Source organism: Mustela nivalis, assembly GCF_964662115.1.
Source record: "Mustela nivalis genome assembly, chromosome: 1".
NCBI classification, from domain to species: domain Eukaryota; kingdom Metazoa; phylum Chordata; class Mammalia; order Carnivora; family Mustelidae; genus Mustela; species Mustela nivalis.
Genome location: NC_139020.1, coordinates 105,822,195 through 105,849,454, shown reverse-complemented (window position 1 = coordinate 105,849,454; position 27,260 = coordinate 105,822,195). Strand labels below are relative to the sequence as shown.

Genomic DNA, 27,260 nt, shown 5'->3' with positions numbered 1-27,260 from the left:
AGCCACATCTGACCTCTTTCTTGCTGACACAGAAGGCAATTTCAAGTATTGCCCATGTAATTTTTTGCTGTGTTTTTCTTCCATATAGGAATTTATCTTTTCTGATTTTAAGAGCTTTTGGGTTTTGTAAATTTGCCAGTTTTAGATATGAGCAAGGGAGACTGGTCAGAATTCCTGAGTCACATTCCGGGGCAGACCCTCCAGAGTTTGTACCCCTGAGTCATGCTGAGCCCTGAAACCAAAGCATTTGAGGTAAGAAAGCAGCAAGCCTGCCCAAGCCATTCTACCCAGCATGGAATTACCCAACAGCAACTTCCTGTCTGATCTTCCTGTTTGTTCCAGAACATTCTTTTCCAGTTCTAGAGGCCAACCACATTCCTTCGCTAATGGCCCCTTCCTCCATCTGCAAAGCCAGGCTCTCTCCCTCACCATTTCACTCTGACCGCAGACCCTTAATATAAAGAATTATTAACTATAATTGGGGATAGGGACAATGAGAAACTAACTATGAAGAAGTAAAGGGATCTCTAAAGAACACAGGATAGACCTATCCTTAGGTCTATCACAGAGTTCCCAAAGAAGACCTGCCTCTCCTCGAGAGGTGAGGTCTAGACCTTTCCACAGAGAGCACAGCTGTAGCTCACTGGATAACAGAGAAGTTGCTGAGGCATCATCCTGGCAGAACATAATATAAATCTGCCCTCTAGAATTTTTCAGAAATCTTCCTTCTAGGATGCCAGGGAAAGCTGTTCATGGGACAGTGTCTCACCTACAAAACTACCCGATGTGATCCAGGAAAAGCCACCAGCAGCTGGGTGCTGCTGGGTTCTGTGCACTAAAGGAGCAGAGCCCTGGAAAGCAGCAGATGCTGCAGGAGCCAGAGGCCTCTGCTACAAAACTTGGTTGGAGTTGGGGGTGGGTGCTCTAGGGAAGCTGCAGGCTGCCAGGAGCTGCTTGTCCCTGTGCACTGCAGGAGCTGGGATCTGGAGATATTGCCAACACACTGCAGAAGCTCAGAGCTGAAAGAGTTATAATCTCTGTAGGAATTGGTCACTAGGGAAGCTTCATGTGCTGCAGGAGTCTGTAGAACACTCTAGAACTAAGAAGTCAAACCCTTCCTCCTGTAATGCCTGTCTGATGCCCTATCCTGACAAAGCATCAGTGCCAATTGGCCAAAACAGATATATTAAAAGGGCCACATCTATTTTCACAGAGCAGGCAAAAAGGATGAGTTTGGAGCAACGAGCAGAGGAAGTCAGGTACATTCATTCTCCTCTAATACCATTGGCCATGGCTGTCATTCAGACTTACTCACTCTCTCACTTACTCTTTTTATTCCTTGTCTGGAACGTTGAAAGAGTCTAGGAACTGGTCACTTGGCTTGCCTGCCACTTACCCAAATGATGATGTTTGAATTTGCGGAAGAGCCTTCCTTTGGGTGTGCAAAACACATAGTCTGGGTATCAATTCTCCTGGACCCTTGCTAGATATGCCCTGCACAGCTGACAGCAGAGGTCTTGTTCCTCATCTGTCCCGGGACTCCAGTCTTCTTTGGCCACATCACTCCTCAGATCTGTGCTCCATACTGCTACCACTTTTCTACAACCTAAACATAACAATGTAACTCACCTTTTAACCTCTCAAAACTTCCCTGTTTATTAAATAACATCTAAACTCCTTAAAAAGGCATACAAAGTCCTCTGTGATCTGCCTCTTGCTTTCTTCTCCAGTTTATTGGATAACTAAATGAACAAAAATGAAACCATCAATCAAAGAAAGAATGAACTCATGAATTTCAGGACAGAAGTTGAACATCAAGGGTCTAGTCTCTATAAGGGCAAACAATAATCAAATTTGGAGGCAGCCTCTGCCTTTTCTCTAAGCTGTGGGAGTAAGTCTCAGGTAAGAAGAGTACTGCCAAGCAGGCATATTATTTCCTCTTGCATATACCTCCCCTACCAGGACAAAGTTTTTATGGTCATTTTTCCCTATCTCTTTGCATTTTGTCCACATGTTCCCATCATCAAGATCAGTGAGGCCCAGCCTGAGAGTCTACCCACTCACTGTTTCCTCTTCATTTGCAGCTGCCAGTCCTCTCCACCTTGTGTTAACAGTACGGAAACCACATCCCACACAGTCCCTCATTCAACAGCCTGGCCCTGTACTAGATGTTGAAGATCACAGACATGAGCCCTTCAGAATCACGTCCATGTTTTTGCCAGGATAATCCTCCTTGCTTTCACCAAATCTTTTCCCTGCTCAGGGACCTAAAAAATGTACCTCCTGCTTACCTACCCCTTTCTAAATTCATACTTCACACTCATTCACTCAACAACTATTAATTGAAGGCTTAACATGGCAGGTACTGGTACTAGGTATAAAGCAGTAGATGAGATAGGCATGGAATCTAGTCCTCGAGGAATCCAGTCCAGTGAGGACAGACATAAAAGCCAAAATCACAGAAATAATTATAATAATTATAATTATATTGTTTAACTACAGTCGTTTTGAATGATCTGAGGGGTGCTTATACAAGTACGTAAACAAGAGATCTAATCTAATCTAATCTAAACCAGGAAGCAAGGCAAGGCCTGAGATCTGAGTAGGAGCCCAAGTATAGGTGTGTGTTGGGAGAAAGAGTGATTGTTAGATGTCCCAGGAAGAGGAAACAGCCTACTCAAAAGTCCAAGATAGAGGATACAGGGAGTGTGAGAAAACGTGTGCCTACAGGATAGTAAACAAGTGGGAGAGTGACAGATAAGAAACAAATCATGCAGAATACCGGGGCTTGTACTAAGGTTTTTGAACTTTATCCTAAAAGTTATGAGGAGCCATTGATGGTTCCAGAGCACGTGGTACCAGGACCTGACTTACGTATTTTCCCCTCAACATTTTATTACAAAAATGTTCATACATAGTGGAGAGAATCATACAATGAAACCTATCAGTTTGCTCCTGACTTAATTTTTAAATTATATCACATTGACAAGTGTCTAAGTGCGAAAAAGGAGGAAAGAAATTTAATTTCTTCTTCCCAGGGAGGCTACAAGGAAGTTTAGAAATGATACCACCTGGCCAATAAAATGACTAGAAATTAATAATTATAATAAATTAATAATTATTAAGTGCACAAAAACACAAGGGATTGTTGCAAAATTCAAAACACAATTATTAGGGGAAGTGTACTAGAATTTTTTCTCAGGTACACCCTGTCGCATTTTATCTTTAGAAATTATCTTTAGTAATGGTTTGAATCTTTCCAATCATTATTTTCTTCTTATTAAAACTTGAAATAAAGCTGCTTAAACTGCTTAATACTGTAAAAACCCCACAAACACTAATTTAGTTTCTTAAGTAATATTCTATTGATATAAATGGTGGCAAGGGGCATAAAGAAGAAAAGAAAAAAAATTTAATTGTACAAGAAGTAGAATTGATGAGCTATGTTAACTAATTAAATAAGGAGGGGAAAAGAGAAGAAAGTTTTGGCAGAGAGATTTAGATAGCAGAGGAAGAGATTATTAAAATTATTTATTTTGGATATGTTAATTTTTATAAGTCTCTGAAATATCCAGGAAAAATTCAAGCAGGCAACAGGAATTTAAGCACAAAACTGAGGTGGGTGTCCAAAAGTGTAAATATAAAATTGGAAGCCAGCAGCATACAGGTCACTAATTGAAACCATGAAAACAGTTGAGGATGGCTCTAGAGAGAGAGTATGTAAAAAAAAAAGGACAATTGTCACCTTGAGTCATCACCAAACTTCTGGGTCTCAAGTGCCTTAAATACTGATGCTATACCAAGTAAGAATCAAATTGCCAGTTCTTACAACTCAGTAATAAATTTTTTTTAATAATAAAAAGATTGATAACCCAACTAAAAAATGGGCAAGGTATCTGAATAGACATCTCTCCAGAGAAGAGCTATACATGATTGATAAACACATGAAAAGATGCTCAACACCATTACTAGGAAAAATACAAATCAAAACCACAATGAGATACCATTTCACACTCATTAGGGTAGCTAGAATTAAATTGCAGTTCCTTAAAAAGTTAAACATAGAGTTACCATACGACCCAGCAATTCCACCCCCCGGTATATTCCCAAAATAATTAAAAATGTATGTTCAGACAAAAACTTGTACCTGAATACTCACAGCAGCAGCTATCATTATTCCTAATAGCTAAAAAGTGGTGAAGTGCACTTTTGGGTGCAAAAGTCTATCAACTGGTGAATGAATAAATAAAATGGATATATCTCTATAATAGAATATTATTCACTAATAAAAAAGAATGAAATACTGATATATGATACAACATGGATGAACCTTGAAGACATCACATTAAGGAAGCCAATCACAACGGACTTCATATTATAGGATTCCATTTATATGAAATGTCCAAAATAAGCAAAACTATAGAGACAATGTAGATTTCAGATTCCTCAGAGCTGGGAGTGTTGTAGAAGGAGGGTGGAGAGGGTGATGTACAATGACAGGTTTCTTTTTAGGGGTGATGAAACTATTCTAAAATTGTGGTAATGCTTACACAGTTGTGCAAATACAACAAAAAACATTTGAATTGTTCACTTTAAATGGGAGCATTGCATGGTAAGTTATATATATATATATATATATATATATATATATATATTTGTTTGTTTTAATTTATTTGACAGACAGAGATCACAAGCAGGCAGAGAGGCCGGCAGAGAGAGAGGAAGGAAAGCAGGCTCCCTGCTGAACAGAGAGCCCGATGCGGGGGCTCGATCCCAGTACCCTGGGATCATGACCTGAGCCAAAAGCAGAGGCTTTAACCCACTGAGCCACCCAGGCGCCCCAGTATATTTTAATAAAGCTGTTTTTAAAAAATCAAATGGCCCTTTACAGGTACCAAAGTACCTCACCACCCGGGTACTACTTTTTTAATCGGTGGGGAAATGACAAGTGCTGAGGATAAGGTCTGTACTTACCAAAGTACTGTATTTATCAAAAAACAAAACAACAAAAAATAAGTGAATCAGAACAGTTCAAACCCATGTTGTTCAAGAGCCCACTGTATACCATGTGGTTGGGTGATAAATGAATTAATCATCCACCTGTGATATCATTAGACACCTCTAGCACTTAAAATCAAATACTTGTGTTTAATGGTTCTCCCTTACAAGACCACTAACTTTTTCAGAGTAAAGATTACGTCTAATTTCAGCACAGCAAGAGCTGACAAGAGTGCTTGGACACTTTATAGGTGCTCAAACGGTTTTTTTCAGGAAGGAAGCATCCAGAATTGAAGTTAAATAAGCGCAACGTGGAGCATGGGACCCAGTATAGGATATCCGCCCACTCCAACCAAAAAGGCACAAAAAAGACAAAAATTAATAAAGCAGAAGAAAGGAAACACGGAAGGGAGAAAAGGGCATCTCTTCCCTCCCACCGCCAGGACGGTTTCTCCGAAAAGTTCCAGAACTGTTTCGCGTGTTGCCGGTGACATCACTACACCCCTTGGCGACCACCAACCACAAAAGAAGGCCGATCCAGCACGCTGACTTTCCCGCCTCACTGAGCTCCAGAGATGGTGGGTAGGGCCCAGCGAGTTGCGGGCCTTACGTCACGTCCGGTTCCGGAAGCGCCCCTGCTAGAAAGGGAAGGCCAAGAGCGGAGGGGCGGAGCCAAGAAAGCGCGCGTTCTGAAAGGGGGAGGGGCCAGGTTAAGGAGCGTCGCGTCACGTCCGGCCGACTTAGAGCCTGTGCGGAGGTGGTGTGGAGCGCTTCGGTCCTCAGCGGCTCGGGAACGTGTGCGTTCTGAGAGGCTGCGGCGGAGCCTCCCTATAGAAGGCGCAAGAGGTTGGCAGCTTCGATTGAAGCACGTCGAGCGGCGACAGCAGCTAGGAGTCATGAGCGACAGCGGCGAGCAGAACTACGGCGAGCGGGTACGTAGAGGTGGTGCAGGGGGCGGCTGTGTGGTTCCAGCTTGCATCTCTTCCCAGGCCCGTCGGCCTCAGACCAGGAGACAGGAGCGAGTTAGGCTCCGAACTCTGAATCTGGAAAGCATGGGGGGGGGTGGCTTAAAAAGCCTTCGCGGAGAGTGATTTCGGTCGTTAAGTAGGACACCGGCGGGTTTTGTGGCCCTCCACCCGAGACGTCGGTTTTTTTCCGTTAGAAGAGGGGGAAAATTAAAAATGGCCGCTGCGTCCCCTTGGTGTTGGGGGAGGGGAGCGGTATCTCATTTCGCCGTTGCTCTCCTGCGAAGCCTCGCTGCCGCCATCTTGGGCTGGCGGGCCGGGCGCTCTGCCAGAGGCACAAAATGGCGGAGGAGCCGCGCGTCAAGGCGGGCCCGCGCCTCACAGGGCCGCGTGGGGGGTTCTGTCCGGCGTTTAGTTTAAGAAAGGATCGTTTTATAGACCCCAGAAAGGCGGAATCTGAGGTGTTCTTGGGGCCTCTTTTAGGCTGGGGGAAACTAATCCGAGGTAGACAAGTTCTGGGCGGCTAGAGGGGGTTGGCGCGGGCTTTGTTGTAGGCCTAAATGGAGTGCTTTTCTTCAATACCGCAGCGCTTTCAAAATAAAAATAGTTATCGGAGCATCCAGTGGACTAGACCCCAGGCCTCAGGTTTTCTTGTTTTATGGAGTGGATATTTTCCACGGGACTGTTTAAGAAACTGGCGGGCAACAGTTCATGGCGCCGATATTTCCTTTGTTTTGAGGCAGGCATTCTGATTCTGTGAACCACAGCTTGTGTTGGTAACACTTATATTCTGAGTCTCCACCACCCAGATACGGAGTTCGGTGGGGGGTAATTAAGTTGCAGAAACAAGACAGTTTCGGGCTTAAAAAGCGTGATGCAAAGCTGGTTGCAAGCCTGTGGGTATTAATGAAGATGCAAAAATACAAAGCTTGTCAGAATCTTGCACCTTTCGGAGGTTATGAAGAATTTCTTAGGAGGTTAACAAAAAGCATCATAGAACTCTATCCTTAAACTTGATAGGTATGAGTAAGGTTCTTTTACAGTTGACCTGTTAGGTTTTCCCTTTCTCCTACTGCCCATCCTAAGATTTCAGAAGCGGTCGCCAGGTAAATCTGTTAAAATGTATTAGCAAGTAGACTCATTTAAAACAGATGTGGGGCCCTTAATTAGGAAGGTATTTTTAAAAAGAAATTCTTATTTTCTGGCATGTTGTTGAACTTACTGTGTAACTGGAGCCAAATCTCACTGATAATAGATTGAAATAACCCGCCTTCTTCACCTGTTCAGAGGAATATTGGCTTTTTACACTTAAAGGAAACGCGATTGATGATACTGTCACGGGTGGATGTACCTACCATTATTTTTAAGCCCTTGGCTTTCTTACGGTAAGAAAGTTTGGACTGAGCCCACAAATTGTTAAAGATGTGATTTCTGATTCTGCCAGTAGACTATGCCGTTGGAACGAATCATTGGTATTTGTACCAGACAGCAAAGGATAAATTAAAGCCTCCATTTTCTGAACAACTACTGAGTGCTTTTTGGACTGTTGAGAGAATGCAAAATGGCTGGTTTCTGAGTGGAAGAGCTCTGGGTTGCATATACGTGAATAAGGTACTTGTAATGGTGTGCTTGTGCAGTCAGATGCTGTACCACTGAGCTATATACCCCCAGTGGTGTGCTTGTGAAGACAAAAATTGCCCAAAAATAAACTGGCATATTTTACATAAGGGAGGAAGTAATTGTTGGAAGTATTTTCCTGGCTTGAGACCATTCAAGGGACATCATCCCAATTATTTGACATTCTCGTATTGTTTTGTTTTGTTTTGTTTTTCCTAGTGAACCATGCTTCCTAGTTTTTTCCACAATCTTGTTTACATAGGTATTCACTGATGTCTTACGGAAGGAAACTCAATAAAATATTTTCAGCCTGTATGTTAAAAATTAACTTTTTTCTTGCATACGAGTCTTGAATCCTGGAAGTGTTTCTTCTTCTTCTTCTTTTTTTTTTTTTATAAGATTTTATTTATTTTATTTGACAGAGATCGCAAGTAGGCAGAGAGAGAGGGAGGAGGAAGCAGGCTCCCCAGATGAGCAGAGAGCCCGATGCGGGGCTCGATCCCAAGACCCTGGGATCGTGACCTGAGCTGATGGCAGAGGCTTCAGGCGCCCCCCCCCCCTTTTTTTTTTTTTTTTTAAAGATTTTATTCATTTTATTTGACAGATAGAGATCACAAGTAGGCAGAGAGGCAGGCAGAGAGAGAGGGAGGAGGCCTGGAAGTGTTTCTAAACTTCGAAGTAGAGGAATACTTAACAGGTTGTTTAGAAGTTTTGTTTTGTATGTGGATTGCTTTCCAATTGGTGTATTGAAGCCTGAAGAGGTTAGAAGAGACCTTTTAAAAAGCATGTTGAGGTTCCTGAAGAACGTCTGGCAAAAACCTAAAGCTTAATAGAGCAGTTTAGATATAAGGCGGTAAAAAAGACTAGGTGTGGGTGACAGGGAGGTCTGATTGGCTAAATTGCTTTTGAAAATGCCTAAAAGCAGTGAAAAAGTTACATTCGGGCTAATAATCTTGGACATGTCTGTTATGAATAGCTTCTCTGGAGCCTGAAAAATTACTGTAAATCCACTCCGGGCATTCAAACACTTCAGACTATTAATGTGAATCATTAGTAAAAGCCATATTGGTACTGGTTATGTAACCACGTGTAATACAAATATCCTCATTTTGGTTGGAATCCCAACTACTTGCAAACCTACCCCATCTCCCACTTAATATAGCTGTCCAGGATCCAGATATTCTGGTATCTGCAGCCCCAGGATAGTTCTAGAGGTACTTTTTCCTTATTTGTACTTTAGAAGTTCATTTCCTAAACAGATTGGTAGTTTGTGTGCAGTAAATTGTTCTCAGTTTGATCATCCTGATAGAGTGAATTATTGACTCTTAGAACTGTGGTTAAGTGTGTCCTGTTATCTCCTTTTGAATGCACACTTGGGGTATATTATAGAATTTTTGTCGTTCACGTAATTGAGTTACGGTAGAGTAGCTTTTACCTTTGTGGGTTTTTTCCTGTGAAAGTTGATAGATTTAAATTAAAATTTGTCTTTAGAGTCGACTTTCTTGATGTAGCCAAACTGGTGCTGCAAAGATACTTTTGATCTCCAAATTCACTTATCTTCCAGTATTGTCCAAAAATTGCTGACAGTTTTTGGGAAAAGGTTGACCAGCGCTTTTGCAAAAAGTAGTATTAGCAGCTATGTCACAATTTGAACGGAGTAAGAATATGATAAAAGTACCAAGTTTGGAGATCCATAGTACTGTTGAGGGGTAATAAATCTTTAAGGCCCAGTAGCAGTCATAATATTTAGAGTATGCGGTGTTTGTGTGTTTGGTCTCGGCACCTGTTTAATGTTATACTTTCCTAATTGATTGTAATTTCTTTAAGATTGTGCAAATGCATCTATATTTAGAGAATCCAGAAACTAAGGAAACATTACTGTGTGAACCAGATGGTTTTAATTTCTGTCCTGTAGTTAGGATTATAATAGCAAGCAGTTAAAGAAAATTTTCTGGTAGAATATGGGCTATAGTTTTTGTAGAAATATTTGCAATATAGATATATTATCTTTAGTCTTATTCTTTATGGAGATGAATAGCATCCAGATACCATCCATCAAACTGCTTTTCAGATTTCTGCAGTTTTTCTCTTCTGCTTAATCTTGGGTTGTCTTTCTGTATTCATTGTTTTTAGCCCTTAACTCCGGGTTCTGCTTTTCAAAAACTGAAACATCTCAATCTATTTCTTTCTAAAGAATTACAGCTATTGTACCAATTCCTTTAATACAGGATTGAATTAATGTCCATTGGGAGGAAATAGTTTGCACTGTTTCACTGAGTCTGGTTAGGTACAAGTCTCTTGAAGAAACCAGGTTGACGAATATTTTTTCTTGATTTTAACTAAGAATGTTATAATGTTGGTGTTGTCTGGAACTAGAAGGTGGCATTTTCAAACTGAAATTACAAGTGATAACAAGGTAAGTACTCCGGTTTTGTCAAAAGATTAAAGAGGAATTCAGGTGGTGAGAGATGTTAATGTTGATAGCATTTACCTTTTCTCCCCTTTATCTCCAATAAAGCCCAAAACCTAAGTGATAATATTAACTTTTTCATACTTCATATTTACCCAAGAGAAGGACAGAACTACAGTTCTGTATTTTGAGCCTTAGCATTCTGTCTTATGTTGATCTGTTTTCATTCGTAATTATTTTCTGAAAAGGGATGGTGATTGAAGTTTAGGAAATTATGAGTTTTTACCCAATTTAGTTTTGGGTATGGGTTACATCGAATTTTAGGTATTGTTGTCACTTCATCTTGTTTTTAAGAAAGGCCCCCCCCAAATGTTTCACTATAGCAATTGGACTTTTCAAATTCCCCAAAATCCTTTTGAATTAGGTAGGTTGTGGAGGTTATTTTCACATTGCTACTTTAATCAATGCAGGATTGCCTGATAGTTCAGCATGTATTAGGCCCCTTATAAGAGTCTGCAAGAGATGGTGTTACCACTGATTGAGGCAAGTCAGATGAAGGGGCACTGCCCCATCCCCAGACATTTTTCTTAAGTCTTTTGAAGATCTTTTCTCCACCCAGTCATCCGGTAGACTTTGACTATGGAAAAATAAAATAGTCCGTTGATAGTAGCATTAACCTTTATGTTTCTAGCAGTATCAACAGACTTTTCTTTGCCCTGTTTCAGTTTTTAAGATACTACCTTATCAGCAGCCGGTGGAGTTTGTACATGTTTTTAATGTTACTTGAATTCCAGCTGTAATCCCTAGAATCGGGTTTTGTTTTGTTTTGTTTTTAAACAGAAATTGTGTTGATGGTGGGAGAAGTTTTTTGCTTATTTCTAATAGGATCTCTTAACCAAATGGACAATAACATTAGCCCAATAGTTGGTCATCTGGTTTTATTAAAGTGGCCACTTGAGCTTAGTAGTTGAGTTGAAGTAAACCTTATATTTACATTATGTAGCAACAATGTTTTGATCTTCGAATATAAAAGGAGGAAGATGGTTGGGAATGGGTAATAAAAGAAAGGCAGGAAGGCATCCATATTGAAAAGTTCTGATAACCTAGAGCTTTGGCCTCCTCCACTCTAGTATCTTCTGCATCTAAGCCCTGTATCTGTATGTTATCTTTAGGAGGCAGTAAAGAGGAAACCTGCTTGGGCATTCTGATTCCACGATTACATTTGTGCTGCCAGCAAACTTTCCCATTACATTTTAGTGATGGATATTTAAAGAAAATCAATTACTGTGACTCCCTTAAAAAACTATTTAAATTTTTTCCTGAATTAAATAAACAATTGACTTTCAAAAAAAAAAACTAAACTGAAAATTGTGCTTTCTTGGGAAAGACATCATAACACTTCCACGATAGCCATGGTTGTCTTTATACCCAGTTAGAGTTACAAGGACTTATTTTTTTCCCTTTTTTTAAAAACTATTTAACCCAGTCACCCCAAAAGAAAATAAAACTAATAGAGAGGAAATTGTTGACTTGACAGAATGAAAGATCATAAGGTGAAGTACAGGATAACAAGGAGAACGAGGCTGTTTTGTGAGGACTATTATGTTCAGGTTGTTTAACAGACACTATTATACTTTATTGATCTGTTAAGTGATACGAGTTTTTTTTTGTTGTTGTTTTTTTTAATAATTTCAGGAGGTGAGCTATAATTTTCTCCCAATATTGCCACCTTAAAAAGTCGGATTTCTCCTTTGGACTGAGGAAGATTTTAATACTTTGTTTATTGAGGGGGAATTTTAAAGATTCTTTGAAAATACCACTGTTGGATTCAGATTTGTTCTGCTTTCCTTCATAGCTACTTGGATATAGTAGTTGGTTGACCTGATTTTGTCTTTTTATTATGTTAGTGCTAAATTAGTAGTTGAACCATTCATAATTCTAAAATGTCACTAGAGCAGCTTTCTTGGGGGGTGGGTTTTGAGCACTTTAGCCCAAATTTTCTGATTTCCCTGACACTGTTTTCTCAGAGCTCTTTAAATATGCAGTACAAAAATGTGTGACATTAACTACATTTCTTCACTGTGACATTAAATATATTTCTTTACTTTATAATGTAGAAAAGTCACAAGTTGTAAGCCTCTCCAACCCTGAGCCTTGTCATCATTGTACAAATGAATTGTCCGTGCTTTCCTTTCTTGCACTTTTGTATTAATGTGTCACTTTTTGACTAGAGATGTGCTTTTGACACTTAACATTTTCTCTGGATGAATACAATAAGTAAGAAGTGTGAAATGTAATTAAAGTTTTTTAATGTTAGATGAACAGCAAATGTTCAGTTGCGCACTTCGCATTTAACTTAAGCATGATAAATCTATTTGAAGTAGACAGTTGAGGTTGATTACCTTATGTATTTTAGAACCAACAGGAAGCTAGTTTCAGTTTTTTGAGCTGCATATTGTAGGTTTTTTGTTTTTTTATGTTTTTTTTTTTTTTAAGTCCAAAAAAAGGGATTTTTTTTTTTTCTAGTTTCAGTTTTGGCACTGGATATTATCCTGGAGTTTTAAAATATCTTCATCCTGTTCTTTTTCTATTAAGGTTAATGTTGAAGAAGGAAAATGCGGAAGTCGTCATTTGACAAGTTTTATAAATGAGTATTTGAAGCTCAGGAATAAGTGAAGCTGAAATTTGAAAAAATAAAAGAAAGAATGCATGCTAATTATCAGACCAGAAGTCCCACTTGTAGAATATTGAGCAATTTGTGTGAAGTGGGGAAGATGAAAGAAGTCAGAATTTGAAACGGAAGAATGAAGAAAAGAAATAAAAATGAAGTTAAGATAAGAAGTAATCTGGAATCAGAAAGCACTACGCTAAGTAATTACTAGTCTGTTTATGTGTCCCTGTATATTTTGCTAAACATGCATGCATTATTTGTTTAATAGAAGAAAATATATACAGGGCAAAGAAGTGCCTTCCAGGGGAAACGTTTAAATTAGGTAATTCTAATTTTAACTTCTTAGTCAAATGATTGAAATGCAATTAAAAAAAAAAAATAACCCTTTGTAGTCAAATATGAGGCAGGAATGAGCTCTCCAGCATGGGTAACAGTTGGCTTAATGTTGTCCCTCTAGATTTTTTTCATCTAACTCTGCTGGTCCTGGGGTATGAGGGAGTCCTCCAGAGTTGGAATTGGTGGTTTGTGCCACCTCCGTGGACTCTTAAAATGCACTGACCCCTGTTCTTCAATACTGAAAAATGTATAATACAATGTTTTCTGTGTTTGTCATAGTTTTCCTAAAGAATGTCTTCGGGATAGTTATAGAACTGAACCCTCAAAATTGAAGCAAACCAGTGAGCCGGATAGTTAACTCCTTTTGGCCTTTATGAAAATACTCTTTTTTTCCAGATGGCATAGTGGAAAGCTATGACCAATTAGGCCCTACCTTTTAGGATGCAGGTTCTAAATTCACAAGTGGTACTTAATTCATTTCTGTTCAATGCCTTTTCCAGCTGAATGACTAGGATCATTGTTTTTTTTTTGTTTGTTTGTTTGTTTTTCTTTCTTTTTTTTTTTTTTTTTAATAGCAGCTTGCCTTAGAACGAGGTGGGTCATACAAGTGAACAGGATCTCTGACTCAAAGTGGCAGTAGTGGTAGATGCTTTATTCAGAAAACAGCTTTATTCCCTTTTCTCATTTTCTGCTATTAACACTTAACTGTTAGAGTGATGTGAGAGGTATAGATTATAAAGAGGCTTTATTCTGGTTCCCCACTCCCAGTACTTACTGGGGGGAAAAAAAACCCCTGAAAATTGTTCTTTCCCCATCTGTGTGTTTTGTTTTAGTCGAATAAAAGAATCAGATGATCGATGTAATGTTGCTTTCAGTTGGATGGGACAAGGACACGGGTCAGAATAATATCCAGTGGTAGCTAAACAACAGTTGTCCTCTGTCAGGAAAGCCAAATATACCACTTCTTCCTGAAATGAAGACAACCTAAAAAAAACTTTTCTCTGAGAGTTGTTAGATTGTCTAGCTCTTGGAAAAAGTGGCTTAAATGACATTTCTAGAAGGATCTGTTCTCTGGGGTTTTAGGGCCAACTGTCAATGTGAGATTTGTGCTTTTTATAATTATTTCTGTGTTTCGCAAGGAGAAGAAAATTACTGCCGTTTATAGTGGTTTCCAGCTTTTGCTTTGTCCCAGTTACTGGTTTGTAAATTTTTTTTGCCATGTATAAACTAATAACATTAAGTTAATGTTAATTTTGCATTCTGAATTACTTACAGATTAGGCAGAGAGCTGAGGTAAGAGAAATGTGAATGGATATTCTATTTCTCATCAAGTCCGTGGATTCTTCTATCAGGAGACCTGAAAGGTCCTTGGGGTCCAAAAGCGGAAAGACCTGTTAAGCCTCTTAAGTGGAAGTAAAGCATTATGGAATATGATTATATGGTCTAAGCTGGATAGATGTGTGGTGAAACTAAACACTGATTCTGGTGGACCATCCCATCCTTCAGGGTCCGTGTCCCTCCACCCCCCCCATCACCTGTTGGCCATAGTATCTTTGAGTCTGACAGTGCCTCCTCTCTCACCCCTACCCTGGCTGTTGGGGAGGTAAGAGGGAGATAGTCCTCTTGTCCTGAGGCAGGTGGAAATGAAAATGAGAGAAACAAGGTTCCAAGGAGATGCTTTTGCCAAAAAAAAAAAAAAAGGCAGGTAGCATAAAACTCTAAAATCGAGTAAATCAGTGAGACTTAATTGGCATCATAAATATGTATGGTGCTTCTAAGAAATGTAGAAGACCAACACCAGAATTACTAATAGTAATAAGCTCTAGTTTGGGGACTTGTATTATGTAGGTTACTGCATACCTGTGGTTAAGAGCCACTGTTCAAAATCTAGTTGCTAAAAATAATACAGGAGAAACCTAGCAATTTGATGGTTCCAGATGATTTCCATTTCCTTTATCTGTTTCAGAAAGCTATTTTTTAAGATAGTGCCGTTCTCGGAATAGGGGGAGATGAAGGTTATTTTGTTGAAAGTCTTGAGTGTTTTTTTTTCTGACCTCCTTTTAAGATGTATATTGTTAATATTATAACTAAGCTCAATCTACAAAAACTTGATACTTTGAGCAAAAACTCAGGGAATTTCTTGGCTTTGATACTTATATTAACTTTAAGTTCATGGTTCTTTGAGGTATTGAAGGTCCAGAATAGTGTTTCTGGTAGGGTTTTAAGACATTGACACAAAATTTTTTAGTCCTGAGAGTGGACTTTGAGTTTTCTTTGTGTTGTGGAGGCTTTCCCAGCTCGCTTTATAGATTTGCTGGTAGATTAATGTTTAAAGTTAACTTTGTATTTAGATTTGGCTAATAATTTTAGGTCTCGTTTCTTCTGGACAGGCTAAATTTCCTTGAATATGTATTTGCCAAAATATCTGCAAAAAGTTTAACTTCTTTAGAGGAAACCTCCTTGACGAGTGGTGGAGACATTGTTTAGGTATTAGCCTAAGCCTGACCGAACAACCGTGTAAAAGGGAAAGTCTTTGCATTCTGGCTGGTGTTTCCTCTATTCTTGGCCTAAGAAGTGATTACTCACAAAATGTATATGCATACAGCCAGTTAGTTTTAGAGGCTGAAAGGAAAGTCACAGATAAATTTCACAGATACTATATCTTTTACCCTTAATCTGCTAGGCTAAAAAGCAGTCTCTTACCAGTGGGGAGACTGGTGAAGCAGCTTAGAAAAAGGTTTTTCTGTTCTATGAAGCAAGAGACACGTTGACTTTCTACACTTTGTTCCTTTATATTCCGATCCCTAGACTGACTGATTTGTTAACTATAATACTTTATTGCTAATCTTTTAACTCTGTTGTGAGTTGTTATTGTGAGAGTATTTAGCTCTCCTTTTCAGAGTAAATTGTTTTCTTTGGTTTTCATTAAAAGCTGTAATCATTCCATGAAGTAATCTTTTCTAGCATTGGAATAAATGAAGGCAGTTAACTTTTGGGGTCGCTTTTTCTGTTGTCTCCTTCTAGGTTAGCTTTTGCCTCTGGTAAAAAGGAAACCGTGCCCCTGTTTTTTGAGAACTTCTTTGTCCAAGGAGAGGGAGGTGGATTGTGTTTTTAAATGTCAATGTGCAGAATATTTGCCAGAGGATGCCAGGAGATTAATTGGGGTCCCCAAAACTGCAGTACATCCTTTAACCCTTCTTTGTTAAAGGTAGCTGTTCTCACTAATAAGGATGTTATCTTTTTCTTTGAACCTTTTTACAGTCAGCCCATGGGATGGAGAGGAGGCTATCATATCTCATGTCCCTTTACACCATGTTTTATAACAACTGAAATATTAATTGGAAGTTTCTAGAGTTCTTTCAGGCTTAGAGACCAGAACTCATTTTACTGGCTGAGTAACTCTCCTTTCCTAAACTTAAAACTTGAGTTTCTTCTGTATTGCATATACATTTTTTTTCCTGAGCATCATAGAAATGATCTTCCAGATTATCTCCCATTATGCTGTAGATTACAGAACATAATCTAAAAAGGCTTCCACTATAATTTAAAATCCTATTCTACCAAGAATGGCCAGAATATTCTGAAAGTGTATCACACAGGGAGGTCTCCAGTGGCAATTTTATCCAGTAGCTTTTAACTTTAGGTCTTTAGGGTAATATGTTGCTTCCTTTTGGGTCTGGCTGGTTCTCCTCTACCTTGGGTGGAAAGACTCACTAGACTTGATGCCTTTTAATTTGCCTTAAGTTGGAACCTAAAATAAGGTGGTCTTGCTTGATGATACACATTTGCTGTCAGACTGAGTGGGTTTGTTCTCTTAATCCACTGTTTCTGTTTTTGGTGTCTTGGTAGAACATTTCTTTGTTCCATTACTTTATATATATGTCTTTTTTGCTGATGAGCTGACTGGAAGTTTTGACTCCCTAATAAGCCAGTTACCATTTCCCCATTCTTTTGCTGGTTTCTTCATAGATTTTCCTTTCTGTGTCACTTAATCAGGTAGTCTAGTTTTGATTGGGAAAGCCATGGCTATATAGTGTGTACCAAGACTTTGGTTTTTCATACAATTCTGCGTTCCCTCCTTTCACGGACCTTGGTAGGAGCCCTTGATTTAATCTCTTCTGGTTTTAATAGGTCCTTTATGTAACTTACCTGGCTTCTTATTCCTAGATCCCCATCAGTTTGCCTTGGTTCATCTCCATTTAGCCCAGGAAGCTGTAGATCTCTGGCACTCTCTCAGCTCCTCTTTCTGCATAGTTCACTGCCTTTCTGCTGTGGTTCCATCTGGTTGCTTTGAGATTATTAGGGCCTCCCACCATGGTTAGATGGAATAGGGTTTTGTGTCCTTCAGACTGGTCCTTGCTTTCCACTAGGTTTCTGTCTTTTTCTAAGACTTGAAACAGATTGTCCTTGCCTCTTTTCCCACTCAAAAATAAATAAAACTTGAGAAGTTGAGGTCTTATGGGGGAAAAAGCATTTTAAAAGTTTTATGACTTTGATAGGGTTTTATTTTGTTGATGCAGCTTGATTGATACATAGGTATAAGATATAGGTGTCATAGTTAATAAGATTCTTTCTCACCCTAGTCTTTATGGAGTAACAGTTCCAAAACACAATCCTTGGGCAGTTCCCTTAACTGCTTGGCTTTGGCACCCCTTTCTGAAGAGTGTGGGATCAGTTAACTCTTATCCCAGCTCCAGAAAAGGTGGAAGTTCAAGTTAATTGGCTTATGTCAGTTGGAGCAATGTAAATATACCAGGTATATTCAGTTCCTGCCCTTACCTATGTTTTCTTATCTTGGAAGGGGATTGCTTTCCCTCACCATTTACCTCACAGCAGCTTATTTGTTTTTAAAGTTGCCCAGAAAGTATACAAATTAAACTTTTGACATCTACGTGTAGGAATCCCGTTCTGCTTCCAGAAGTGGAAGTGCTCATGGATCTGGGAAATCTGCAAGGCATACCCCAGCAAGGTCTCGCTCCAAGGAAGATTCCAGGCGTTCCAGATCAAAGTCCAGGTCCAGATCTGAATCTAGGTAAGAAAGACTGTCTTGGGATTTTCTTCTGTACTCTTAGCTTTGAAATTGGTGTGTGCTTTGTAAATTAGGTAGATAGAGAGGGTTAGATCATTAGTTGGCTTATTTAAAATTGGTACTAGTAATGTACTTACATAAGTTCTGGGACGGAAGACTAAGTGATTAAGAGCCTGGGCTTTTGGCATTAGGGTTCAAATCTTACCTCTGTTTTTTCTGGCTTGGGCAGATTACTTAACCTTTTTCTACCTTAGCTTCCTTATCTTTAAAAGGCGGTTTAGTAATAGTACTAGTTCTTCAGAATTGTGAGGATTCGCTATGAGTTTAAGTATGACAGATAGACTGCAGAACATTGGCTTTCATAACTGCAATTCTTGATAAATAGGTGTAGCCTAATATTATATACATGTGTGTATAAATCATATAATACCTTAACACAGTGCTTTTTTCTTTTCTTTTTTTTTTTAATGTTGGTCAGAAGTAGGGTATATGTCCTTGTATGCCCAGGACAGCCCCAGTTTATGCCTATTGTCAGGCATAATTAACTGCACCTCTTTTCTCTCTTCCAACGTGTCCTGTCTGGTTTAGATGACAACTCCTGTCACTCTAGTTAAGAGCGATTGATTGGTTTTAAAACACTGTTGGAGAAAATTATGATGATGGTGATTTTATCTTAAGTGAATGGTGGGCATAATGGGAGAGACCGAAAAATTAAAGGGTGGTACACTAAGGGGAAAGGTGGGCACAAATCCAGCTAGTATGAAGTACTGCATGTTTTATATTTACCAGATTTTTGAGTGTGTTACCGATCTTGAGTACATTAATTTTGATCTTTATTTAAAGAAATGGAAGAGAGCTGATAGTCGTTTGGAGCTCTTCTAGCAGGGTTCAGATGACTATAGATACAGAAGAAAAATCTCAATCTCATGTTAATATATGTCTGAATTGTGTTCTGTCTTTTGGAGTTTAACTCCAGGTGATTAAAAGAATTGAAAGCTGTATTCATCAGTTAGTTAGTTAGTTATAACCCCAAACCCTTTGTCTTACAGGTCTAGATCCAGAAGAAGTTCTCGAAGGCATTACACAAGATCAAGATCTCGGTCTCGCTCCCATAGACGATCCCGTAGCAGGTCTTACAGTCGAGATTATCGAAGACGGCATAGCCACAGTCATTCTCCCATGTCCACTCGCAGGCGTCATGTTGGGAATCGGGTAAGAAAAAAAAAATTGTTTTAAGAATTATGTCTCTCTCTTGTTTTGAAATGAGAACTGATATATTTGACAGTAGACTTTAGCAGTATGCACATGAGTTCTTTAGAGACATTTTAGTGTTTTGAGGTAAGTCTCTTTAAGAGGTATTAATGTAATGGTCTACATTTGGGCTATCAATCACATATAAGCAAAATACTGTGACAGTGGTGTATCAGCTCATCCCAAAAAAAATCCCCATTGTACATTACCTTTTATTACCATATTATTACTGAAGTTTTCTGGATTAGCTTTAATACTCTTTAGAATGTTTCTTGGTTTTTCCGTTTAATTTTAAGTGAGTTTATTTTGGGTATTAAGGCTCATCTTCCCTGAGACAGTTTTTCCCTCTGGCTTACAGAGGTAATGCTACTCTCATTATTCTTATGTATAGAATAAATTCCTAAGAGGTGAATACCTCGGGCAAACTGCTCTCCAGTATCTTCCCACCAAAATATCAGATTTGATATTCACTAGCATGAGTCCTTATCTCCCCCCTACATACACACATAATTCTGAAGTTGAAATCCTCTTTCCAGTATTTTCTTTGGTGGGGGGTGGAGGCTGTTACAGCGGGAGAAAATTTGGGGCAGGCTGCATGGTCAGTGTGGAGCTGGATGTTGGGCTTGATCTCAACCCTGACATCATGACCTGAGTCAAAATCAAGTCTGATGTTTAACTGAGTCATCTAGGTGCCCCTTTTCTGCCCATTTTTAATGCTTGCAGCTATTGCCATAACATAACAGATTTTAGGGCACCTGGGTGGCTCAGTCGTTAAGCGGCTGCCTTCAGCTCAGGTCATGATCCCAGCGTCCTGGGATCAAGGCCCACATCGAGCTGTCCGCTTCTCCCTCTCCTGCTCCCCCCGCTTGTGTTCCCTCTCTCTGTCTCTATCAAATAAATAAAATCTTCTCTTTTTTTAAGATTTTTTATTTGTTTATTTGACAGAGATCACAAGTAGGCAGAGAGGAAGGGAAGCAGGCTCTCCGCTGAGCAGAGAGCCCCATGTGAGGTTCAATAGCAGGATCCTGGGATCATGACCCGAGCCGAAGGCAGAGGCTTTAACCCACTGAGCCACCCAGGCGCCCCAGTAAAATCTTTTTTATAAATTAGTGACATTTTGGGTGATACAAGTTTTTTGGGTTTTTGTTGTTGTTGTTGTTGTTTTTAAACTGATTTATGATGTTTTAAGGTTTAAAATTTATTTTTCCATTTCTAGGCAAATCCTGATCCCAACTGCTGTCTTGGAGTATTTGGATTGAGCTTGTACACTACAGAAAGAGATCTAAGAGAAGTATTCTCTAAATATGGCCCCATTGCTGATGTGTCCATTGTATATGACCAGCAGTCTAGACGTTCAAGAGGATTTGCCTTTGTATATTTTGAAAATGTAGATGATGCCAAGGAAGTAAGTAAAAGTGTACCTGTATTTTTTTTTTTTGTAATAGTCCTATTCTTAGCTCCCGAGTACTAATGAACTTGGATAAGGAGTTTTTGTTTTATTGTACTGTAAATAGGATATATTTATAGTTAAAACTATCTTATTTGTAAATATATATAAAAATATTTATACCTTATTTATATTGGATAGTTTGTGGCTTTGTCACAAGTGTATATAATAACACCATATTATCTTTCGAAGGCAAAAGAGCGTGCCAATGGAATGGAACTTGATGGACGTAGGATTAGAGTTGATTTCTCTATAACAAAAAGACCACATACCCCGACACCAGGGATTTACATGGGGAGACCCACCTAGTAAGTTTATCTTTTAAAGATTGATGGCTGAATGCAGTTTCTCTAAGAACTACCATGTACAAGGGGAGAATCTTTGATATTTCACCCAGTCTTGCCACAGTGCAAATCATTCTTCTCTTTTGTGGGTTTTTTTTTAAACTGAGTAAGGCTAGTCAAAAGAATATATTCAATGAAAACCATTTATTAAAAAAAAAAAAAAAAGAAAACCATTTATTATGTGCTGCACACTGATGAAATCCCAGCATATCCTATAGAACATCTATCTGGCTTTGCTTGGTAATTACGGTTCTTAATTAGACCATTTTTATCATAATGGAATTTTAACCATTATAGTTAAAAGGTTTAATACAAACCCTGCATTTTTTTAAATTTTTGTTTTCATTAAGCAGAGTGGAAAACAGTTTTTGCGTTGAACTATGATAACATGGGTACCTCTCTTCCTTTGTTGTCATTCTCATCACTGTTTGTATGGATTAAAAGCTCTGCGTTCATGTCTTTTAAATTTTCCCACTCCTGAAACCACCTTCTTCCAAATATTTAATTTTCCCTTCTTCTAGGAAAATATGTGGGTTTAACAATTGACTTTTGAAAGCAAGTTAGCAGAATGTGTGTCCCTTAACCAAAAGATTTTTTTTTTTACTGTATTTATGTACATTGTTTCAGGGAGCAGAGAAAGGGCGTTTATCCCAAATTAGTGAAATCTTAAATAATAATCCTTTTCTGATTAACTTTTCTGTTGGAAAATAATATGGAGTTAATAATTACGGAGTTATTAGTAGATCTTATTTTTGCCCAACAGAAGAGGGTAAATGCTTGAGGCAGTTGCCTAGTCATGTTCTTAGAATTCCATTCCCAGGATCCAAATGAGCCATGCTTCTGCTGTTGTCTGAACAGCTTTAAACAGTAACAGTTGTACCTAGGAAGATAGGAGAGGAAGGCCATGTGGTAATTAATGAAGAAACTCTGAATATATATTTCACTGGATGAAATATATTTATGAAGACGTATTACTGTTCATAGTGGCAGCTCACGCCGTCGGGATTACTATGACAGAGGATATGATCGAGGCTATGATGATCGAGACTACTACAGCAGATCGTACAGGTAAGTTAACCATTGTATGAGATAATAAGTAGCCAAAAAATGGAAGGCAGGGTATCCCCTCTTCTGAATCACTTGCAACATAATTTAAGGCAGGTGCCTTAAAAACACTAAGTTTTAGTGCTTAATAAAGTCTTTTATACTAAGAAATAAATGTAGGGCTAGAGTTTAGATTTTAAGGTTCAGTGTCTGTTTGATACAAATCTTTTTTTTTTTTTTTTTTTAACATCAAGCTGTAAACCAACTGGAATCCCTGGTTTTGAGCATGGCAGTGGAACCAAAATTACATAGACCATACTTAAGTTTTTTCACTTCTTTGTTGCTTTTTTTTTTTTTTTTTTTTTTTAAGATTTTATTTATTTATTTGACAAAGAGAGATCACAAGTAGGCAGAGAAGCAGGAAGAGAGAGAGAGAGGAGGAAGCCGACTCCCTGCAGAGCAGAGAGCCCGATGCGGGACTCGATCCCAGAACCCTGAGATCATGACCTGAGCCGAAGGCAGCGGCTTAACCCACTGAGCCACCCAGGCGCCCTGTTGCTTGTTTTTTAAGAGAAGTTCCATGAGCTGTATTTTTAAAGTAATTGCTTTATAAAGCATTTTTGGTGTCTCAAATGCATAATGCACTGGATATATAGGGAAGGGTCCAAAGAAATAATTGCTGAAGGGTAGTAATTTGGTATCAGGATGGCTAGAGGTTTTTTTTAATGCAGAAAAATCCCTTTTTTCCTTAGAGATTAGTAGTAGGGAAATAACTATCATACCGAGAAATCCTGTGAAGATAAAATGAAAATTCTTTATTTTAGCTGCAGCAGGTAATTTAGACCCTGTCTTATGAAAATGTAAATCATGTGATAATAAATATTGGCCACACAGTTATCTTTGGTGCCTTATTGAGATGTGAGTATCTGTTTTTGTGTACACTGTTTGAATGTTTAAAGAAGTTTATGATTGTCAGCTATTAACTGTGGAAGTGAGTCCTTAAAGCTTGCTTCTGACACTGTGGTCCAGGATTTTATCCCCAACAAAAACCTTGTTTGAAAGAACATTTGTGTGTTAATTGCCACTTTAAAGGGATTAATCTGTGGAGGCTGGGAAGATTAAACTTACAGGTTTTATTTTAATTCAGTTGAGCATTTACTTTAGAAGTATGATTTGTTCTGTTACTCATTTTAGCCACCAGAGAGAGCTCTATGCCAGTGTGTAAAAAAAAGGGTGACAAAAGTTAGCACTTCAATTACTTTACTTTAAAAAATGACCTTAAATTTCTCTGTGGGAGTTCTGATTTTAATTAATAAATAATAACGTTGTTTTTAAAACTTAAAAAATACATGTGTTGCTTTTCTGCCTTCACAGAGGAGGAGGTGGAGGAGGAGGAGGATGGAGAGCTGCTCAAGACAGGGATCAGATTTACAGGTATGGCAGGAGAGGATTTTAAAATCTGCACAGTACACAGTAGAATGACTCACCTAAAGACACTTGGTTACTAGTATTTTGTTAAGTTGCATCACACAATTGGATTGCACGAAATCCATCAAATAACAAACCAGTGATAGTGTATACAGAAATAAATTGGGCTTATACTAGGTAATTACTCAGTGGCCCCCTTTGTACCTTAATATGCAACAATGGTATAAGTTAAGGTTGCTGATTAAGCGTCCATAATATTCTTAGTCTTTATTCCTTACAGCTATTTTTTTGTGTTACTGCATTTTTGTTAGCTTTTAATGAGCATCTAAATAAGCAAGTGAATATTTAAGTCAGTCTTATAAAACCTCCTTGAAGTACTAGTAAGATTTGTTTTGGGTATTAGTTTATGAAGGTGTGCTTGGAATTAGTGGTTTTGTTAATCTAAAACAGACTTGAAATACCGTGGCTATTGCAGTCTTTATATGTCAGTCATATTTCAATCTGTGGAGTCTTAGATGGTCTTGGCATTTGTTTACAGAAGGCGGTCACCTTCTCCTTACTATAGTCGCGGAGGATACAGATCACGTTCTAGATCTCGATCATACTCACCTCGTAAGTTTTTAACCTGACATGATTTTATATATTAGTATAGTTTGAAGTTAACAAACTACGGTAGTGGGATAATTCAGGTAGTTTTATATGTATTAAAATCCACCCACCCATCCTCAGTTTTTGTGTGTAGGGTTCAAGGTAGTATATGAAAACAATCCTTGGGATGTTATTCTTAATGCTAATTAAAATAGTAAATGTGTACTGCATTCTGGTCCCCATTTGTAGCCCTTTTTTTTCAGGAGGGGTTGTAATTTTTATACAGCCTGGAAACATTTGGGTGACTTTAAAACCTTAGTTATTTGGGGGTGGAGTTATACATCCTAGCTATTTCTATTCAGTGTTGGTTCTTTGATTTCTAGTGTAGCCCTTTTCAGGAGAGAATCTGGTGCATAGAATTTTCTAATGGTGGAATAGTCTATTAAAAAAATTTCAACATTAAATTGTTCTTGATAAATACGCATTAATACTGAAAGACTGATTATTATTTCTTCCTAGGTCGCTATTAAAGCATGAAGTTGAAGACTTTCTGAAGCCTACCCTAGAGTTGGGATATTGTTTGTGGACAATATTTTTTATTGTCTCCTGTTTAAAAAGTGAACAGTGCCTAGTGAAGTTAGGTGACTTTTACACCTTTTATGATGACTACTTTTGGTGGAGTTGAAATGCTGTTTTCATTCTGCATTTGTGTAGTTCGGTGCTTTGTTCAAAGTTAAGTGTTTTCAGAAAAGTATGTTTTGCATGTATTTTTTTACAGTCTAAATTTTGACTGCTGAGAAGTTTCTATTGTACAAAACTTCATTTAAAAGGTTTTTCTACTGAATCCAGGGTATTCTGAAGATCGAAGCCTGTGTGTAAAATGCTACCAAATGGTAAAAAGCAACAATAAAGTTTGGTTTTTACTTTTCTTTCTAACATCAATGCTTAGCAAAACAGTTCAGATTAGGTTGTCAGTAGTAAATTTCGAGACAAAAATACCCATTTTCCTCCAATCCGTGAGACATACTATACTTAATATACCTGCAACTAAGTGTTAAAAGTTATGCTCTGTAACCCTGTACTGCTAGTATTAGAACTAAAGAACTTTCAATACAGCCAATGCTTAATGCTTATATAAATGTGGATTTGTCAGCCTTTATGTAATCTGTATCATATAAAGCAGGGAATAAGAAAAGAGGTACACAATGTATGCCTTTAAAAGGCTATTTCTTAAAGCTGTTACAAGGGGATAATGGTATTTCAACTAGTTATCAGCAAACGACAATACATTCCACCACAAATGTACTCTTGTTCTTCTAGCTTTTTAGACTATGGGGAAAAAATGAGTGCTTCAGAGTTCGGGAAAAGAGAAGGGAACACTACACCTGTATTGTGGATGAACTGAAGACTTGCCTGTTCATTTTTTAAATATTATTTTCAGGTCCTTTGCTTACCAAAGGAAGCCCAATTTCACTCAAATGTTTTGAGAACTGTGTTTAAATAAATGCAAATGAAAAGAGTAAAAGGCTGGTACAACTCAGTTGACCTAGAAGATTTTGTTTTAACCTTGTTAACTTAAAGGGTTGTTTAAAATAGTTTTTAGTCCCTTGTATGGTAACCCTTGGGCTGAAATGTATTCTCTTTGCTTTTTCTTTTTTTTTTTTTTTTAATAGTTAAATTATACGTTCTGGAAAATACCTTTAAGAGGGGAGTTAGTTACTTGAGTGATTGTCTTCGTTAAGATGATAGTACAATACATGAGTCTAGTCTCCACACCTGTCCTGGGGGTGGCCAGTTCAAGTGGAAATGGAGTAGGCAAGTAATTTATTAAAATCATTAAGTATGTCCTAGGTATTTTTTAAAACACTTCATATATATTATTTCATTTAGTCTGTAGCAGCCATGAGATGCACCTTACCTGAAGTTAAATGACTATTAAATGGCAATGCCAGGATCCAGATGTGGGCATATCTCCATCCAGTCTATGGGTGATGCCATTCTGCCACTACTATAGATAATCAGATGAATGAGAGTAATGGTGATGGGGTGCCTGGCTGGCTCAGTTGGTAGAACATGCAACTCCTGATTCAAGGTAGTGAGTTCATGCCCTATGTTGGGCATGGAGCCTACTTAAAAATACATATATATGATTTATAGGCAATATTAGCAGGCCTTAATTTGTCACACTGGGTGGTGTCTCACATGCATACCTGACTCCTATATACGTAAAATTCTGCATGATTGTGTTTCTAAAAATTACCTGGAACTGTGTTTGAAATTTATTGTCAACTAGTTTGAGAGTAAGACTTTGGCACCCCGGATAGTTGTAGAATGTGGTCCAGAAGGAGTTGTAGTTCTGTAGTGGTAAGGATGTACATGAAGGAACATGGTACCACTTAGAAGCTCTCTTGCTAGGGGAAAGGACAGGCCAGCACCTAAGCAGTGAGTGAGAACTGTGGACATCAGTGTAGGTCTCACTGAATGAGTTCGCCTACCAAAGACCTACCTCTCTCTCGTATTATAGTATGTGAAGTAAGAAATAGATTTCCCAGCCCTCTAATTGACTTCAGGTCTAGCGGAACTTTAGAAGGCATCCATGTCTAATTCATGTATCCCAGGAGGTGTTGCTTGCAATTAAATCATGTAAGCTATCCATTCTGCTATGGTGGTTTTTTTAAAGCTAGTGATCCATTATGCTTTTGGATCTGGAAGCATTTTGACTTCTAAATTAATACCAGGAGTGTATTACAGGCAGCAGACCTTGAAAATTTAGAGCTTACCAGGTTTGATGGGTGGAGATTCCTTTCCTATTCTGGGATAGGAAACAAGTCATCTGTTCATGTGCTCTGATAGTCATCATCTGGTGAGTCCCTTGGGTTGACTGTTGGCATACACCAATTAAGAGACAAATAATGTCAGAACCATAGGAGAGCTATTGGATAAATAAGTCTTGAAATTCTTGCCTTAAGGCAAAAAAACCTCAGATTTTTATATGCCAGTACTAACAATACATTGTTTACTGCTGCAGGCCAGGGATGATTGAAACCAAATGCAAAGTTGATTTGGAGGACTGCTGAACTAAAATAGTTAAAATTCATAATCATACTTGGGTTTTGTGAAAGCACACATTAT

General features: G+C 38.4%; 1 protein-coding gene across 7 annotated transcripts; it reads left to right on the top strand.

Annotated features, from left to right (window-relative positions):
* Positions 1-5,677: 5,677 nt before the first annotated feature.
* On the top strand, positions 5,678-25,653 carry TRA2B (transformer 2 beta homolog). Of its 7 annotated transcripts, XM_082693737.1 has the most exons (11): positions 7,411-7,574; positions 9,809-9,996; positions 12,586-12,861; positions 17,896-18,029; positions 19,076-19,238; positions 20,494-20,682; positions 20,917-21,032; positions 22,053-22,136; positions 23,487-23,546; positions 24,079-24,152; positions 24,648-25,653. In XM_082693737.1, exons 5-11 carry the CDS (start codon positions 19,206-19,208, stop codon positions 24,656-24,658), a joined length of 567 nt encoding a protein of 188 aa, XP_082549863.1. In that variant the 5' UTR covers positions 7,411-7,574; positions 9,809-9,996; positions 12,586-12,861; positions 17,896-18,029; positions 19,076-19,205; the 3' UTR covers positions 24,659-25,653. The 7 variants fall into 7 exon arrangements, with proteins under 7 accessions (XP_082549859.1, XP_082549860.1, XP_082549861.1 ...); XM_082693734.1 differs by lacking the exons at positions 7,411-7,574; positions 9,809-9,996 and adding an exon at positions 5,711-5,930; XM_082693735.1 differs by lacking the exons at positions 7,411-7,574; positions 9,809-9,996 and adding an exon at positions 5,716-5,930 and having other exon boundaries at positions 12,586-12,983.
* Positions 25,654-27,260: the final 1,607 nt, after the last annotated feature.

Bases quoted from the DNA above. Each gene is read 5' to 3' on its own strand.
- TRA2B (XM_082693733.1), top strand. From the start codon at position 5,895: ATGAGCGACAGCGGCGAGCAGAACTACGGCGAGCGG. The intron at 5,931-17,895 runs GTACGTAGAGGT...ATCTACGTGTAG, and splicing joins AGCAGAACTACGGCGAGCGG to GAATCCCGTTCTGCTTCCAG. The intron at 20,683-20,916 runs GTAAGTAAAAGT...TATCTTTCGAAG, and splicing joins ATGTAGATGATGCCAAGGAA to GCAAAAGAGCGTGCCAATGG.